The following is a 19,594-nucleotide window of genomic DNA, read 5'->3' on the forward strand; positions in this document are numbered from 1 at the left end:
ACTCTGTCGCCCAGGCTGGAGTGGTGCAGTGCCGCGATCTTGGCTCACTGCAACCTCTGACTCCCTGGTTTAAGCGATTCTCCTGCCTCAGCTGCCCAAGTAGCTGGGATTACAGGCATGCGCCACTAGCTAATTTTTGTATTTTTAGTAGATACAGGGTTTTACCATGTTGGCCAGGATGGTCTCGATCTCCTGACCTCGTGATGCGCCTACCTCAGCCTCCCAAAGTGTTGGGATTACAGGCATGAGCCACCACACCCAGCCTCCACAATTTTTCACTTGTTATTTGTGCTGCTATAAACGTGCATGTGCAAGTATCTTTTCGAATAATGACTTCTTTTCCTCTGGGTAGATATCCAGTAGTGGATTGCTGGATCAACTTGTAGTTCTACTTTTACAGCCACTATAGAAAACAATGTGGAGATTATACAATTTGAAACAGCTTCATTTGTTTACACATTATCCTAAGGATACTTGTGAGACTTATTTCCAAGTCTACAATGGATAATTTTATTGTGTATCTGAAGTTAGGTATTTACATTACAGATTTTATCTTAGTTTTTCAGGCTTTTTATTTTTAAATATGGCTTTCTTGTTTTGTAAACGATGGTTTATTATATAGTCATTCATTTTTCCTATTGTGCTTTCTGCAGCAATTTGTAGAAATAGTTGTGGAGATGGATTTTGTTCCCGTCCTAACATGTGTACTTGTTCCAGTGGGCAAATATCACCAACCTGTGGATCAAAATCAAGTATGTTTCTTATTTGTGGACTTTTTACTGCATTTTCCTTAAGCTTTGGAGTAAATGCTAAATGTCCTTCTCAAAAAGAATATAAATCCGTGATTATTTTCCTCACAAATTATGTGTGCATTAAACTTTAGAGTAAAAATCTTTGGTGACTTAGTTGTTGCCTTAAGTGGGCTATGGTTTTCAATGAGAAAAATGCTTTAATTCTGGTCCAGGAGCCATATGTCTATTCAGAAAGGAAAATTCAGTGGAGAGGTAACTCTTGGTGAATAATAGCTATGATTTAACTAGGTTTTTACTATGTGCCAGGGAGTTTTAAGTGTTATTACTTTAATTAATGCATACATCAACATTGTGAGATACTGTTAATACCCCATTTTACAGAGTAGGAAAGTAAAGAACATATGATTTAATTAACTGATGCAAGGAAACACAGACTTCAATCCAGGCATTCTGATGCCTAGGTGTGCAGTCTCAAACACTAGGCTATATTTATTGCATTTGCTTAACTCCTGTTTTGTGGGTTATCTAAGGGGGAAGGAGAAGAGAACTCCAAAGACAGCATATGTTTACTGAGTATTGACCAGATACTTTACAAATACGGACCTATTTTTCTTCACATGTGTTAGCTGCCAGCAACTCTGTAAGATAACTATAACTGTGAACTGTGATTGTGTAATTCATGACCCAATTAGAATTTTTTGGGTCCTTAAGATCCAAGATTCATCTTTTAGGCTAGTATTTAAGATAACATTATAACAAAGCAGAAGCAAGATTATTTCTTTAACTGTCCAATAATTCAATAAATGCTTTAAATCCTGACTCAACTAGTGTGAAGTCATTATTTTTTATATATCTTTCTTCAAATTTTCCCTAAATGAAGGTAATATAGAGAATGTCTGACTCAGGAATAAGATTCAAGATTCATAACAACAAATACCATTGTCTTCTGATGAAACTCCTGATGAAAACTCTTAATTTCATTTTCTTTGAATCTGCCATTTCCCCAGCTTTTTAAAGCCCTCCATTCAAATTCATCAAGATTTCTTGACTATTTTATCGAGAACGTTTCATCCCCAACTTACCTGAACCCCTCTCTTGTCTGATTGCCTGCAAGATACTGTTGCCCGTTCTTCTTAGTTCTCTCATACTTGCCTTTGGCAAAAAATCCAATCCTGGAGGAATTTTAAGATTCAATTTCTTAATTCTTCTGCCTGGGAGCTGGGAAATTCACTGGCCCACTCTTCGTTTGTGGTATGCAATTTAGCAAGGAATCTGTGCATTCATTTGACCTTGGGTAATACTTCCATTTAGGTTTTTTTTTTCTCTTGAGATGGAGTCTCACTCTGTCGCCCAGGCACGATCTCGGCTCACTGCAATCTCCGCCTCCCGGGTTCCAGCGATTCATACTTCCATTTCATCAGTAACTTTTCTAACCCTCCAATCATCATCCTGTTTGACCTCACTAAAGCGTTTGGCACTATTAATCACTATCTTCTCGAAATGCTCTTTTTCGTTTTTCTTTGAAACACCTTTGACTTTTATAATGCCAGTGGCCCTCAGTGCTCCTTTTTTTGATTATTAGTGTTTAGTCTCTTTTCTGTATCTTCTTCAGTCTCCCATTCAAGGTTTGGTATTCCTGAGTTCTGCCCTCCCTGGGTGAACTCATTAACATACATGTTTTCGACTACCAGTATGTTGATAACTCGTAATATGTATGTACATTGGAGATCCCTCCACTGACCTCTACACTCATATGTTCCCTTTCCCATTTGACATTTCTGCTCAAGGAATAGCAAGCAACTGAAACTTAGGAGCATGTCCAAAATGAAACCCTGGATTTATTCCTGACCACAGGCTACTTGAACCACAGTTCCTCCTGCCTTGGCAAATGGCCCTGCCATCCACCTGGTGCTTAAGTAACTGCAGCTTCTCTTTCTCTACATCAACTCTTTAAACAAGTCCTGTAGGCTTTACTGGCAAACATTTATCTTAGATTTATCTTTTCCTTTCCCTCTGCACTGCTACCATGTGGTGCAGATTGTCCTCATCTTTCTCCCAGACTCTTGCCCTCTTCACATCCATTCTCTGCAGAGCAGTTAGAGTAATCTTTTTAAAACTTAGATTATATCACTTCACTCTCTCACTTAAATCCTTTCAATAACTCCCTGTTGCATATGAGCTACAATGAAAACCTTTCGGTGGCCGAGGAGGCCCTGTGTTAGCTGACTGGCCTCTGCCAAGGTCTGCAAGATCTCTTCCCTGTCTGCCTCTTTTTAACCACAGGAAACTCTCCGTTCTTCAGAAGAAACCCTTTATCATCCTAAGGTCTTTTGATTTGCTGGTACTTCTCTTTCTGAAGTTCCTTCTTGGTACTTTTAATACCTGGCTCATTCTCATCCTTCACACCTCAGGGCAAATGTCGCCTCAGAGTGGCCTTGTGTGGTGTCGGTGTCTAAGCTCCTTCTTGGCTTCAGGTTAGTCTCCTTCACAACAGTTTACTTCAGACAGTTAATCGTAGTCTTTAATTACTTTGTGGTATTTGTTTACCTGTGTTTTCCATGATTCCCTACCGGAATTCAAGCTCTGTGAGGATCGCCATCAAGTTCATTAGGACAGCACTGCAGTGAGCTGGAATGGCAGGCACTCAGCTCCTGCATTCTGAATGCAAAAAGTGCCTCCTGCTTGCCAGAAACTATGCTTCTAGTCACCTTTTGTTTATTTTTTTCAACATTGAAAGTGTAATATGTTTTAAATGCATGCTGAATAACATGTTATCACAAATATGCCTGTATATGTACTTATAAAGAAATAATAAATAAAAATATGTTTGGGTCATAATATTTCCTTCTGTAAGATATAATGGTGATTGAATTGGATGTTGAGTTTACAGTTTTATAACCTGTCACACACTATGATTTTGGTGACTGATGTTTTTATGTTTTTTGTTATTGCTCTTTGCAGTTCAGCAGTGCAGTGTGAGATGCATGAATGGGGGGACCTGTGCTGATGACCACTGCCAATGCCAGAAAGGATATATTGGAACTTATTGTGGACAACGTAAGGGACATTGGAATCAACTTCATTTATTAGAAATCATTTTATTTGGTGGATAGTTCATATTAAGTTATAATTTAAGGTCTCATAAATCCTTTGATCCTTTGAAAAAACAATTTTATGCACTAAACTATACCTTAAAACTGAATTTCTAATTTTTGTCCTGAAGGATTTTTCTAATTCTTTCAGAATTTTGTGCTTTAGAGTAGCGATGTTCTTGAATTGTAACTAGCCAACAACTGGTAACCAGTGCTTTAGCAAATGTGGCACATCTCACATATTTTCTGTGATTTATTTGTTTTCCTTTATCCAGCTCCATAAAGCATGTATACTTTCCTGAAAAAAATAATGAACAAGTTTTCTGTGATCTATCTCTTTCTTTCATTTTTACTTCTCTACCTTCCCTCCCCAGGTCCCTCTTTATATATATGATTATTTAAAACTTCTCAGAATTAACCCAGAAGAGCCAATCTGGTAAATAACCGTTTGCTCAAATATATTTAATACTAAAATACAGGGTGATGAAATGATTTTTAAAAGTCAGATGTTATTGTGAAACAGGGAGCTGTAACCCAGCAAAGCTGGTACCCTCACTGGAGAATGCCCTGTATGAATCAAGAAATAACCTTTTACAAGAGTATAAGAATTGTAGTTTCTGGATTGTGACACATCACTGGGGAACATTTTTGGGTAGTATTCTCTAAATTGTGGGACATTTATGGGAATTAACATATTTTAAGAAGGGGTAAGTAATGTTACCTGATATGACATTAAAGAAGTGTGATTTATGAAATTGAATCACAAACAGTAAGTCTGTTTTCACTTTATTTGCATTTTTACCTGATTTAGACTATAGTTTCCATGCTAATCTTCAAGGCTTCCTTAAGAATTGCTGATTTCGGGCCGGGCGCAGTGGCTCAAGCCTGTAATCCCAGCACTTTGGGAGGCCAAGGCGGGTGGATCACGAGGTCAAGAGATCGAGACCATCCTGGTCAACATGGTGAAACCCCGTCTCTACTAAAACTACAAAAAATTAGTTGGGCATGGTGGCACGTGCCTGTAATCCCAGCTACTCAGGAGACTGAGGCAGGAGAATTGCCTGAACCCAGGAGGCGGAGGTTGCGGTGAGCCGAGATTGCGCCATTGCACTCCAGCCTGGGTAACAAGAGCAAAACTCTGTCTCAAAAAAAAAAAAAAAAAAAAAAAAAAGAATTGCTGATTTCTTTTTTAAACATAGAAAAACCAAGTCTTGCGTGTAAAATAAGATCTAGCTTGTTTTCAGTTAACATTATTTTATTTTTGTTGCAATTAAACCATTTTTTAAATTGTAAAATACACATAACAAAATTTACCATTTTAACCACTTTTAAGTATACAGTTCAGTGGCATTAAATACATTCACACTGTTGTGTTACCATCATCACCATCCATCTCCAGAATTCTTTTCATCTTGGAAAATTGAAACTCTGTACCCATTAAACAATAACCCCCATTTCCCTCTCCCGCTATGCCCGTAAACATCATTTACTTTCTGTCTCTATGAATCTGATTACTTTAGGTATTTCATATAAGTGTAAGCGTGAAGTATTTGTCCTTTGTTGACGGGCTTATTATACTTAGCATACTGCCCTCAAGGTTCATCCATGTTTTAGCATGTGTCAGAATTTCCTTCATTTTAAAGGCTAAATAATATTTCATTACATGAATATACCATATTTTGTGTATCCAGTCATCTGTTGATGGATATTTGAGTTGCTTTCACCTTTTGGCTATTGTGAATAATGCTGAAATATCTGTTTGGGCCCTTGCTTTCAGTTCTTTTGGGTGTATATCAAGAAGTGGAATTGCCGGATTATATGGTAATTCTATCTTTAATTTTGTGAAGTGCTGCCATACTGTTTTCCATAGAGGCGGCACTGTCTTATCTTCCCACCAGCAGTGCACAAGGGTTTCACTTTACATCCTTGCCAACCCTGGTTATTTTCTGTCTTTTTTGCATAATAATAATCATGCTAATGAGTGTGAAGTTGTATCTCATTATAGTTGTTGCAGTAATTTCCAAGGTTGCCTTCTAGTTAAGGTGATTATAGCTTTCTATTTATAAGTGCTATAAAGTTTTCTTTTAAAATAATTTTATGTGAAATAGGTATATCCATTTAAAGAAAAATATTCTGTTAAGGTCAGGGGTAGGCCAATTTTTTTTGTAAAGGCCAGATAGTATATATTTTAGACCTTACTTTCTCCACTGCAAATATTCAACTCTGTCATCGTAGTGCAAAAGTGATCCTAGATCATATGTAAATGACAGAGCTAGGGTGTGTTTCAGTGTCTACGCTTTATAGACACTGGAATTTGAATTTCACACAATTTTCACTTGTGACCAAGTATTATTTCTTTGACCTTTGAACTAATTAAAAGTGTCAAAATTCCTCTTATCTCATGGGAAATACAAAAATAAGCAGTGGCCAGATCTGGCCTTTGGGGTGTAATGTGCAGATTCCTTGTGTGGGTGGTTCTCAGGTATGACAAGAGGAGAAGACTGAAGTTTTGGAAATGGAGGGTGAGGGTATTTAAGAGAATACAGTACGTTGGGGTCTGTTTTCTAGCAAGAATAGGAGGGGCCAATGTAATAACTTCTTTAGGCTAAAGTTGGCCGGGGCAGAGCAGGAAATAACTGGATAACTTTGAGACAGATAAATGCAGCAGAGTTTCTTGTTCCACGGATGATACTTTTTCTATATTTTCTTTGTACATTCAGGTATTTTCCACATTTTATACAATAGACTTCTATTTATAACCAGTAAAGAAAGACAGAAGTCTATCATGAACACAATATTCATAAAAAGATAGATCTATATATATTTTTAGGCCTCAGTAAAGTGTTAGGAGATCTGACTAACTCTGTTTTAGAAAGTTCCATGACCAATGAAGAGACACCTCTGTCTTTCTTGAAACACATCCTTTTACTCTGTAGAGGGAAAAATGAAAATTAGAGTCACAACAGAGAGAGCCTTGACTTGCCTCAATTGATCTTTCAGAGTATTTGCTCAAATCTGTCCTGAAATTAGCTGTCTTCCGTCTGAATTAAGCTGCTGTCCCTTCCTTGGGCATACGTGTGTATATATGTATTTTCCGGAGGGTTGTACAGAACACGCTGTAATGGGTGTGTCTCTTGTGCTTCTCACAGGAATGGGAAGGCAGGGATGGAAAGCACTTTCCCCTTCTAAAATGCTTTGATGTTCTTCCACCCCTGTGTCAAACCATATTGATGTTACCACATTTTCCAGTCAGAGGAAAGGCAAAGTCACTGGGTCAGAAAATCAGCAGATACTGAACATTTGTTCTCTATGTTTCTCATGGGGTGACGTCTTCCTTGTCTAATGTTTATCTCAGGGGCAGGAGAACATGGGAAGCAAAATGTGTAACAAACAAAATTTATTTGTCAGCAAATAAGAAGGTAAAAGTATGATAACTAACAGATGTCAGCTCAAGGAATTATGTAAGGAAGATGCTTTCCAGGTCATCTTTTATAGAAAGAGTGTTACAGTACTGAGAACAAAGAAGCAAATAGAACATTTTTCAATTTATCAATCCAGAAAAGTCTTAGAAATAGGATGATTCCTAAAATGAACATTATAAAACATTGAGACTGCTTAGCTGCTTTCCTGGAAACATAGGCAGCGCTTCTTAGCATTCTTCCATTTCATTCATTGCATTCAGTGATGTTGATTGATTAACTACTGTGAACAGGTGAGATGATACCCTGGCCACACAGAGCTCATATTCTGGTAGAAACTACAGTTAGTACTAAAAAGATAAATACCTAATACACATTTAGGTAGTGAGAAGCTTTAGGAGAAGAATAAAGCAGGGTAAGGGGAGTAAGTCTTTTGCTCTCCTGCCTTTCACTGTCATGCTAGGTGTAAACATAGTTTTCTTCCTGGGTCGTCAGCATTCCTTCTGTGGTGGAAATTCAGGCATTTTCAGATTTTTTTCTGACTGCAGTTGAAATGTAAATTGCTGATGCCATTCTGTTTTGTTACCAAAAAAACGTTATTTTGTAAAATACCTTTCATCATAATTCATTTGAAAAAAGGAAATTCACCATTTTTGGTTTTTGCTTCTACTCTTATCTGTATTTCCTGCTTCTCTTCTTTTGCTATCACTCTTTAATGTAAACTTTGGGTGCTGCAGACATCTTTTTTTTTTTTTCGTACAAATGTTCTGTATTTAAAAGAGGAAGGCAATTAAGAATGTAGAATAAAGCATGCAGCCACTGTGCACTTTGTCTTACATGCTATTTTAGTTAGTCCTCAAGTGTCTGTAGGGGAGGAACTGTTAAGTCTCTTTGCAGGCCAGGAAGCTAAGAATCAGAGAGATGGTGTGGTGAGTGCATGCTGGGGACAGCATAACTCATTATCTGTTCACTGTACCGTTCTGCCTTGCGAAGTACTTGAAAAAAGGCTGTGAAATTTTGACGTGCGGGATTTTGTTGAGTTGATGCAATATATCCGATACTACAGTAGGTGACAGGGATTCAAAGGCAAACTGATCTGGTCTTATCCTGGGGGAACCCATTCTCACATGAGAGACAGGAATACAAGCAAATGATTGTATCAGTGGCCCTTGATCTTTTTGTTCATAGGATCCCTTTACATTTCAAAAAATTATTGAGGGCCTCAAATGCCTTTTGTTTATATGGGTTCCATCTATCAATATTTGTAATATTAGAAATTAAAGTTGAGAAATTGAAAATGTTCCTTTATTGATTCATTAAAAGTTACAAGAAACCCATATTACAAGTTAACATAAATATTTTTTATAAACAATAACTATAATTTGCAAACCTCCAAAAAACTTTAGTGAGAAGGGAGGCATTGATCTATACAATCTAACCTATACAGATTACATTAGGTTTAATTTGTAATGGGCCAGCTCTTTCTAGAAGCCCAAGGTTCATCCAGCCTTGTTCTACCTGGGATTTGGAAACTCTGTTTTGGAAAACCCTGGTAGAAGCCCTTCCTTCATTTACCCAAGGTTGTGTCCTGAATGTCACAGCCAGTGTGGATGGCTTTTCCCCATCTGTGTCTTTTTTAAAGGCTGGCATTGTGATGAGAGAACACATCTGGAAAAGTGACTGTAATTTAAATTTCCTACAGCTCAATAGGATTTAAAGAAAATTTCACACATTTTAATCACATCAATTTGGACTTAATATTTTGCAGTGCATCTTTTTAGCAATTGATTTTTTTTTATTTTTCTTTTTTAAAAGTTTAATTGTATTTTAATATCTGGGATACATATGCAGGACATGCAGCCTTGTTCCATAGGTAAACATGTGCCATGGTGGTTTGCTGCACCTATCAACCCATCACCTATGTATTAAGCCCTGCATGCTATTTATCCTGAAGCTCTCCCTCTGCATACAGGCCCCTGTGTGTGTCATTCCCCTCCCTGTGTCCATGTGTTCTCATTGTTCAGCTCCCACTTATAAGTGAGAACATGCAGTGTTTGGTTTTCTGTTCCTGCATTAGTTAGCTGAGGATAATGGCTTCCACTTCCATCCACGTCCCTGCAAAGGACATGATCTTGTTCCTTTTTATGGCTGCATAGTATTCCATGGCGTATATGTATCACATTTTCTTTATCCAGTCTATCGTTGATGGACGTTTGGGTTGAGTCCGTATCTTTGCTATTGTGAATAGTGCTGCAATGAGCATACACATGCATGTCTTCAAATCCTGGCAATTGTTTCTATGGAATTACTTCACAGAACGCTCTGATGGGTTTTGTTTTTTTTCCACCTTCCCATTCAACTTTATTTTTTTCATGCTCCTCGGGGCCTTTATTCCTTTTCCTTTCTCTTTCATGTTTACTCATATTTCAAGTCTGCCAATATTTCAAGGCAATGATGAGTCAGAAGTGCTATGTAGGACTCAGCTGGAGACAGGTAAAGAAGCAGAAAGGTGTGGTGCCTAGGTAGCTGTACTTGTGCAGAGGCACACAGAATCATGCCTTTAATCGAAGTTAACTATAAACAAGTGCCTTTAAGTCCATCGGCACAGTGAAGCTTTAAGGTCAAGAAAATCTTTTATTTCCAAGTGTGTTTTAGTCTTGTGACCATCATCAACAAAACAGAAATCACTCAATGCGTTCTGGAGATGATAGGCAATCTATCCAGGTGAACATACCTGATAAGGAAATAGCAGCATTGCTGTGCTCTCAAATATCAGCATACTTCCTGAGTTTCCCATTTTTGATATGTATCTCACTTGAAGTGTTTTGCTCCCCACTTCCCTTGGATTTGAGTAATTTGAATAATTAGTGTCGTTCAACTCCATTTTTGGACACAGGTCATGGAATATAATCCTCTAATTCATCTGTGAGGACAGATGTTTCAATAGCGGGGTAGGCTGGGAGACATGCTCTTAGTATCAGTATTTTCTCCTGGAGAAGACATGATTCTTGGATTCAGCTGTCTTTATTATGGATCATGAGAATACTTAGGTTCCAAGGATTCTAGAGTGTGTGATCTTTTAGGCTGAGCTGAGTTACAGAGTAGGGCAGTGCAGTGGGGAGAGATGAGTCGTTCAAATTTACTGGTTCCCTCTGGGCTCATGGAACCCTGAGTCCTGGTCTCCCAGGTCACAAGGCTAAAGGAGCAAAAGAGAGCGTGTGCTGTGTGTTTGTCAGCATGACTTTGAAAACGTTTGGACTGTGAGTTAATTTTATATGAAGGAGCATATTGTGCATACACAGTTTTTTCCCTTTTTTTTTCCTTCATGACCTGCAAATAGTCTCTACACATTGGTTACTCCTGTTAGCATTTTATAGCTAATGTTGATGGTATTTTCCCCCCTTTTCTTTGTTTTGCCCTTCCAGCTTTACCTTTTTCCCTGCTTGACTTCCTTTTCTTCTCTGGTTTTTGCTTTTTCCCTGTATTGCTATACTATTTTTATTTTTTCATGTTAAATTTTCTCCTCCTGCTCCTTCTCAGTGCTCCCTGAATCAGCCTCTTTTTTCTTTCATTTCTCCATATTTTATTCATTCCTTACCAGTGAAAATATAGATTATAGGGTTAGTAGAACGGAAATTGAGGATTGAGTAGTTGTATTCTCACTAAATGAGCATGAGAGCCAGCGAATATGATTCTGATTAAAAAAAAAAAAAAAGGTAGTTTTACCAAATGCTTGCTTGACAGTGTGATTTACATGAAGTGTGTAAGGTTTTGCCTGAATATACTTAAATATATTTACTTAAATGTAAGATGTGAACTTTAACCTGTGTAATTTACACAAGTTGCAGTTTAATGTGATTTACTGTAATTTAACATAAGATCGTTTATTGGCAGCATCACTGCACTACTATATTGTGCTTGGAGACTGGCTATATAATGAGCTTCTTGCTGTTTTTGTATGCAGCTGTCTGTGAAAATGGATGTCAGAATGGCGGACGTTGTATTGGACCCAACCGCTGTGCTTGTGTTTATGGATTCACTGGTCCACAGTGTGAACGAGGTAAGAAGAGAAATGAGAACTCACTTTCTGAAAAATTCTACTTTATTGTAAAAATGTATATTTTTTAAGGTTTTTGTTATTTAATGAAATTCATCTAATGAAATTACATTTTTACTCTTATGCCTCTAAGTTGAATGGTCAGATTTTGAGACATAACGATAGTGGCAGAAGCGTCTCAACTTTTTCTACCAGAGAACTCAGTTTGGGCGGCCAGTGCTGGGGCTGTGGCTCGAAGGTTATTTTGAGTGAGTGACTGATGGCAAATTCTAATAATGTGCTTAATTCAAATTCGGAGGCACTGTCGAGAGTACTGCTTCTGTTAAAAATGAAATAGTGTCAGGATATTCTTGGCTGCAACACCCACAAAATCTGACATTAATTGTCCTCGGCAATAAGGAAATGTGTAGCATGCCACAACAAAAAGCCCCGAGCTAGTGGGCCTCAGGTAGAATGTGATCAAGGCTTTTACCCTGTTACTCTGTTTCTCTTGACGCTGCCCTCCTTTATGTTTCACTTTTTGTCCTACCCTGAAGTTCTTTGCTCTTGTAAGACGGTTGTCAGCAGTCACTAAGGAAACATGTTTCCTGTTCATCTCTTGAGACAGAAAACATCTCCTCCAACTGCAGGCCAGCAGTAGCCTCCAGAGACATTTTGTATGCTGCCTGGCTTAAGCTTGAGTTTTTAAAATAATTCATGGCAAAGTGGGGGTTGTTGGTGGTAATATGTTTGACGTAGACTTACTAGGGCCTGTCCTTGCAGCAGTTGATTTAAGCTTCCCTTCCCCAGAGTCACATGGAAGGGATGATTGGGTGTCAGAAGCCAGTAGAGCTTCCTTTGGGTAAGAGAAAAGGGGTGGAGGAATGGATGCTGGGTAGGCATCCTGCACTGCCCAACTTATTCGTGTAAATGGTCAGTCAAGCCAATTTGAAACCAACTTACTATGATTCGAATAGCAGTTAAACTCATGACCTATCGACTGCTGAAAATCTCTGGCATTGATCCCTCATTATGGATCGTGGGAACATTTATGTTTCAAGGATTCTCGAGAGTGTGATCCTTTAGGTTGAGCTGAATTGCAGTGCAGGGCGGTGCAGTGGGGAGAGGGCAGTGGCTCAAGTTTGCTGGTTCCCTCTAGGCCCACGGAAGCCTGACTCCTGGTCTCCCAGGTCACAGGTAGAAAGGAGCGAAAGAGTGTGTGTGCTGTGTGTAAGCTACCTAAAATAATGTCCTGATGGTAAACAGTTTCATGACATATCAAAGAAGTTAAACTTTATAAAATGTGATAAATAACTAGCACTGAGCCATAACAATAAAAATAAGCTCGAGCTAAAAGTAATATTACATAATAATTCATTGTTATTTACAGCCTCCGTGTATTTTTCTAGAGCTTGTTGTGGCATCAAGTTGTATAGCACTTTCTTTATCATGAAACTAGAGTATATGAAGTTATGTCAGTGAAATATTACAGATAAATAGGGGTCAAGGTTTGTATATGTATACAGGCTTTGAGTCGTGAATAAGCCTTATATTTTAAAAATTAGACTCATTACCCTGACAAAACTTCATCTTGCTTTTCAAGTTTAATCTTGAGAAGAAACCGGGAAATTACAATTATATGGTGAAGTTTGAAAAGTAAAATATTTGCATTTTTTAACATACATTTGAATGTATATCTACATCAAGATATTTTCATTATTCTTAATGTAATTGAGATTTCTTGGGACCGAAGTACCTTCCACAAATGATAGAGTTTAATGTTACACTTGGGATGAATTTAAATGTCTTTAGCAGATGCTTTTATTTGGGGAAGAAAAATTAATTATGAAATGTTAGCATAAAAAGATAAGTTATTTAGAATAGAATAACACACATTTCCTAGATAACACTAAATTTATTTGAACACCATAGAAAGTAGAATAAATTTAAATTTTCAAACATAATCATAATTGGTAGAGTTGACCTTCATTTTTCTGGAAGTCATGTAAACTTTGCAGCTTTTTTATCCTGACATAGATTTTGAAGTCAATTTGTAATTGCCAAAGAAATTGGGTGAGTAGTTTCAACTCAGAGGCTTCCAGGAATTACATCATTATTCTTTAGCAGTTATTCATTCATTAGATTTGTTAGTCCTTACTAAATTTCTGAGAATCCAATAAAGACTTAAATACATTTTACATGTACAGTAGCATGCTTTCAGAAAAAATTGTAAGATTAATTCGTTAATGGATTAGCCTTAGAGATATTTTTTAAAACATTGGTTTTTTTTCTTAAAAGTATTTTTACTTACTGTCCTTCAGATGAGAGTTCTAAAGCTTCATTTCTTCCAAAGGAGTCAGCAAGTTCCACTCTTAGATAGCAACCGTGAACTTTAATATTTTAAAGAGAAGTTTTAAGTCGAATTTATACATGTATAGCAACTCATTATACTAAGAATGAAGTTCATAATTTTTTTCAAGAAACACTGTGTCTGTGTAGATGCAAAAAGAGTAACTCACTTACATTGAGGTTAGTGATAAGCTCATGTGCCCTGTTAGCATTTAAAGTTTATGTATATATTTTTAAATTACTGAATTTTAAAATATATGTTCTTTGTTATCTTAAAAAAGAAAAAACGACCTTTGTAAAATCAGATATTTTTTCCTCCTTAATGTAGAACACATAATTTTCCATTAAATTGGCTTCTTGGGATCAGTCATATGATAAAACACGGCTGCTTTTCCAGCTATCTGGGTTTTTGGCAGACTGGCTTCCGGACCCAGAGACTGAGTGGTACCCAGTGACTGGCATGATTATGGTATTTAACTTGAGTCTGGGTGCTGGGTAAGCTGAACCTCTTTGGAGTCTCTTTTCACACTTGCTAATATGTACAATTACCTTTTATACTTAGCATCAAAAAAAGAGGTCTTGTGGCCCCAGGCTGATTGCAAAATGCAGGCAACATATTTGTGGCTTCAGCATATGAAGGCTCTCAATTCTTTATGTATCTTTTTCCAAACAAATGTAATTTGAAAAAAAGATAAATATCTCACTTAATATACACTTGAGATTAAACAGAAATGGAGTTAGCTTTATATGTTAAAACTTGATGTTTTTTTTTTCTCTAACACTTAAAAGGTACCTTATGTTTTATCAGTAGACACTTGGAGAGGGTGTGTAGACAAGAAATAATTTACCTAAGGGATTTCTGAACCAAATAGGTGATTACTTGATCACAAATGTGACCTGCCTAGAGTCCCTCTTTCAATTTCTTAAAGGATTTTTGAAAACTTCTTTTGTAATGGAATTTTCCTTGAAGTTTATATAAGGCCCATCTGTTAGAAATATATCCTAGACCCTTTTAAGTTATTCATAAATTACTACTACAAATGGTTTTTATCATGTAAACATAACTTCCTTAAAATAGTGTGCAGATTATATAAAATTTCAAATAATCTGGTGCTTAGTAACTTTCCTTTAAAATGTACATTTTCTTAGTACATCTTAAAGGAAAAAGGGACTCGAAAATTACTTTTTAATTATCAACACTTTCAAGAAAAATGCCTTTTGTTAATCTGCATCTTCAATTAAAAAAAGCTGAAATCAAGTTGCAAATGTTAGAGTTCATAAAATCTATAAACTTTCAAGCCTTTATGTGAAATGAAAATAGATTGATTTTCGTTTAGAGTACCTTTTGTCAAATCTTCATGCATTAGGTTATAAGACCTAATGCATGAACTCAGGTCTAAAGAAGGAGTCACTCAGTCTCTGCTTGGATATCTCTGGTGCAGGGCTCTCACTCACTCACCCCATCATGAACCAGAGTCCTGGTTCATATTTCATCATCGGAGTCCTGCTTGCTGGAACTCTGCATTGTACTGCTTCTGTCCAACCAGGACATTTAGCAGATGTGTAAGATCCCATATTGTCCAATTCAGTGGGAAGATGATGATGACAACTTATTTAAAATGTCAACCATAATCTGCCACTCAGGTGTGCATGCTGTCAACTTGGTGTCTAATTCTGAACTCTTCAATTATTGTATATATTTTTATTTACTCCCCCACACTTTGAGAAGCAAAGTAACTGTAATAGCCATTAAATCTACTTAGACCTTGCCCAAATCTTCCAAAAGTAGGTTTAAATATGGATAAACTTGGGTTTTCCTGAATTCTGGAATTAATGTAGACCCAGACACAAGTTCGTTTAGAAATAACTGATATACTTGCTAATCCATTGGACTTGGAATGAATTATAAAGTATACAGGGTGGTTGTACAGTCTATGAACATTCAAGTAACATAGCAAATTAATAGTGTAACCAGGAATATAGGGAATATGGTAGAGAGAAAGCTGGTATTATGTAGAATTCTGTACACAGTGAATTTGATACTTTCAAGAAATGAATACACAATAGTTCTTAGAAAATAAGTTCCATTGTAATTTTTCTGCTTTAAAACATAATTTTTATTATAAAACAATTCAGAAATAAAACGAGACAAAATATGAGAATGCAATTATTCATAATTCCTACACTTAGGATTAATTACCATTCACATCTTGGAGAATATAACTTGAATCATTTTGCTACTGCACATGTATGTAGTGTTTACAAAAAATGCGATATTTCCATTCTTACTAGAATTTACTCTTCTGTAACATGAAATGTCCTTATATCTTGCTTTTCCTTTTGTGTTATTAAATATGTTATAGATTGTTATAGTTGCACTGTACTTTGTAATAACACAAAAGGAAAAGGAAGATACAAGAATAAGATATAAGTGCTTTGTGGTGTTTACTTCCTTTTACCTTTTTAACCACAAATTAGAATATAAAGAGTATAACTAATTTTCTAAATAAATATTTAACATTTATTCTTCCAATATTTGTTGAGTACTCTTGAAGTACTAGGCTAAGTACTTGGACCTTGAGTTATAAAGAAAAACAATATATATTTCTTCTTAATGAGAAACAAATTATTGAAAAGTTAGTCATCTACTTTACACACGAGGATGCAATATGACACAGTAAATACCATCATAGGAGTGAGGAACAAATATCAGGAGAACTCTGAAATGCTCCCTAATACAGGGCAAAATACAAAAGTCTTTCTTTCATTCAAATGAATGTAGAAAGAAAAAAAAACAGAGCTCACTACAGTGGGAAAACAGTATCTGACTAATTCCTGTGATATATCATGATTAAATCTTATACTAACATTATTTAAACTCCATAATTTGTTACCAATTACCCTAATCACTAAGCTGATATTTATTTTGCAGATATAAAATGTCTCCATTTTTCTTGCACTCTGAAGATTTAGTAGAATGAAAATTACAATGAGCAGAAGGAGAATGTTACCAACTGCAGATGTCAGACCCACATGTACCCTCAGGCACGCACACACACACACATTTCTGCACTTGTGAGGCCGTTAAGAAGAACATTTTATAACCTTGCACTCTCTAAGTTAAACTTAACCTTAAATGGGCATCAGAGAAATACCAAAAGATCTGTGGGAACTTAACTTTTTGGCACTAGCTCAGATGATATCCTTATCCTGAAAGCCATTATGAACAGAAGGGAAAGAAAATGAGAGAAGAAAAAGCAGACAATGGGAAGTGAAAGAAAAAGAAGGGAAAACGAAAACGAAGACTGATAAGAAAAAAGAGACATACTGCTAGACAAAAAGTGGAGTCACTTTGTGTTGGATAAAGGAAAGACTTAAATCTGGGAGAAAAATCGATTCATTGATTGATCTATCTGGGAGAGGCCAGGCTTCCACTTCTTAATCCTTGATTGAAGCGTTTGCTATTTAGATCTGTAAAATAAGATTGAACTTTTGGCAGCCCAGTAGATCCTGATATTATTCTCTTTTGAACAAAAACGATGTATATTTCATTTATTCCAACTCTTTCTTTGATATTGGATTATCTACCTAGAGGCAGGGAAACCTGCAATATAAAATACAAAGGCTAGAATATTTTATATTTGTTTAATTCCATGAGTATTTTTCTGTTTTCCTGTTTCAACATCAGATTAAAAGACATTAGATGTTAATTTGCATAGAAACTAGGCAAAACTACCAGACTCACACAAATTAAATGTAATCAGATGTTATTATATAGAATGTACGTAAAATAATTAAATCTGATGTGCAGGTATATGGGAGAAGTTATGTAACAAACACCATATATTTCAAAAATTACAAATTCTTAAATAACGCCTGTCTCCAGGAGTTTCAGGTAAACAGTTGTGAACCTATAATCACCTCACAGAGTCGTTGGAAAGATTAAAAGCAATAATGTGTTGAGCATCTGACACACAGTAAGCAGTATACCTGACACCTGGTAAGCATCCACTAAGTGTTACTTGTTGTATTTTTAGAATACAGGCTGTAGTTGAAATCAAAGCTCAATATTAAAACCTGTGTGATTTAAAAATGTGATTGCCCTCTCTGATGCCTGTTTGACATATATAATACTTATCTATTACGTCAACTTTGAATTATTTTGTGAGGATTGAATGCTATAATGCCTGGCATCCAATAAATGAAATAAATGATGGTAATTAATGCTAACATTTTTTAAAAGGACTCCCCAGTTATCAAAATGATAGTTGTGGTGGCTGCTTATTAGAAATAGAATATTTAAAAATGGACTCTCAAATGGAAGAAAAAAGACTGTTATGACCTATTTAAGTCATACAAATAAGGTTGAATGATGATTTTATTGACAGTGGAAAGACTTAGAATAAATTGGATAGTTTAAGAGAAGTTCGCAATCTTGAGAGGAGATTTAAATGAGAAATGAAGTGCTGTAACCTGCGTCCAGCACAGAGTTATGTGCTCAATAAATAATGAGCTATAATTATAAAAAGTAAAGCCAAGATCTGATATGCCCTCTCTCTCTCTCTCTTTTTTTTTTTTTTTTGGGAGTCCTACTCTGTCACCCAGGCTGGAGTGCAGTGGCGCAATCTTGGTTCACTGCAACCTCTGCCTCCCAAGTTCAAGTGATTCTCCTGCCACAGCCTCCCGCGTGACTGGGATTACAGGCACACACTACCATGCCTGGCTAATTTTTTTGTACGTTTAGTAGAGATGGGGTTTCACCATGTTGGCCATGCTAGCCTTGAACTCCTGACTTCAGGTGATCCACTTGCCTTGGCCTCCCAAAGTGCTGGGATTACAGATGTGAGCCACCATGCCCAGCCTGATATGCTCTCTTAGATAAAATTGTCCTGATGGGTGAGAGACTTCTTCAGGATCTCTGGGACGTCAGTGTGAACAGCATAAGTTTCACTGTTTTACCTTTTATGGGATTTTTGGTAACAGTATACATTGACTGGAAAATACTATATATTATTATCACCTTACTTTTTGTGCTATTAAATTAGACACTACTATTTGTTTTGGCATATATTTTTTTTGTAAATATCAGTGTTTCTATTAGCAGTTACTCATTACTTAACTGGTCTTTTGAAAATATCTTAGTTTTCTCTTTTCCTATATACAAATTATTATTCTAAGTATTTTTCAGTGTAACCAATAGACATGTAGAGTTTACTTAAGCCAAGTACTTCTAATCCGTAGATTTGCATATTGCTAAATCTGAATAAAGAAGTAGATCAGAGAGTTTTTCAAACAGTGCGAAGATCAGTTCTTCTGTGACACTTCCCTTGACCATCCTACCTTCCCACCCCCACCTTATTTATCTAGCAAAAATAAGGCACTCTGTCCTTTTATCTTAACTGTCATGTATCCATTCCTCTCTTCCTCATTGTGTTATGACTGTGTATTTGCTTGGCTGTGAGCCCCTTAAGAGCAGAGATGCTTATCTAAAATTGCCCTTGTGTTTCTTATACTCCACACAGTGCAGCACAATGGAAGACACATCATATATGTGACTGCATAAACATGGAGGATTTCAGGTAGAAGAAATAGGATTAAAAGAAGTATAGAGATAATAAAGGTTCTTGAATGTTCACAGAGACTTAATCATTTAGTGTGGTTGTAATACACAGTTAGCAAAAGGAAAGAGGAGATGATGGGGCTGGAAAAATAGACTTGGGCCTTAACATACAAAGTCTGAAATGCTGGAGTCAAGAGGCTGCCCTCTATACCCTCAGGTAGGCACCGAATAGAGGAGCTATGAATGACTTGTATACTTGAAAGCAGCTCTCCACAAAGGCAATTCTGGAGTGGCAAACAAAATAGAACGAAGGGTAGAACCTCTTAGGAGAACTCATTGCTTGTCAGCTAGATTAAATTTGTATAATATTTCACTGAGATTATGAT

General features: G+C 36.5%; 1 protein-coding gene across 3 annotated transcripts in view; it reads left to right on the plus strand.

Moving 5' to 3' along the window:
- The window catches only part of FBN2 (fibrillin 2), a 263,141-nt gene that overhangs the window by 7,433 nt on the left and 236,114 nt on the right, over positions 1-19,594 (plus strand). The window contains exons 3-5 of one of the 3 annotated variants that reach the window (XM_032262277.1): positions 654-752; positions 3,714-3,809; positions 11,228-11,323. In XM_032262277.1, coding sequence (XP_032118168.1) covers positions 654-752; positions 3,714-3,809; positions 11,228-11,323 — 291 coding nt within the window. Of the gene's footprint in view, positions 1-653; positions 753-3,713; positions 3,810-5,746; positions 7,557-11,227; positions 11,324-19,594 lie in introns of those variants that run through there. The other 2 variants (XM_032262432.1, XM_032262361.1) reach the window with 2 other exon arrangements.

This window comes from Sapajus apella, unplaced genomic scaffold (assembly GCF_009761245.1).
Source record: "Sapajus apella isolate SASKATOON/1434 unplaced genomic scaffold, GSC_monkey_1.0 scaffold1, whole genome shotgun sequence".
NCBI lineage: Eukaryota > Metazoa > Chordata > Mammalia > Primates > Cebidae > Sapajus > Sapajus apella.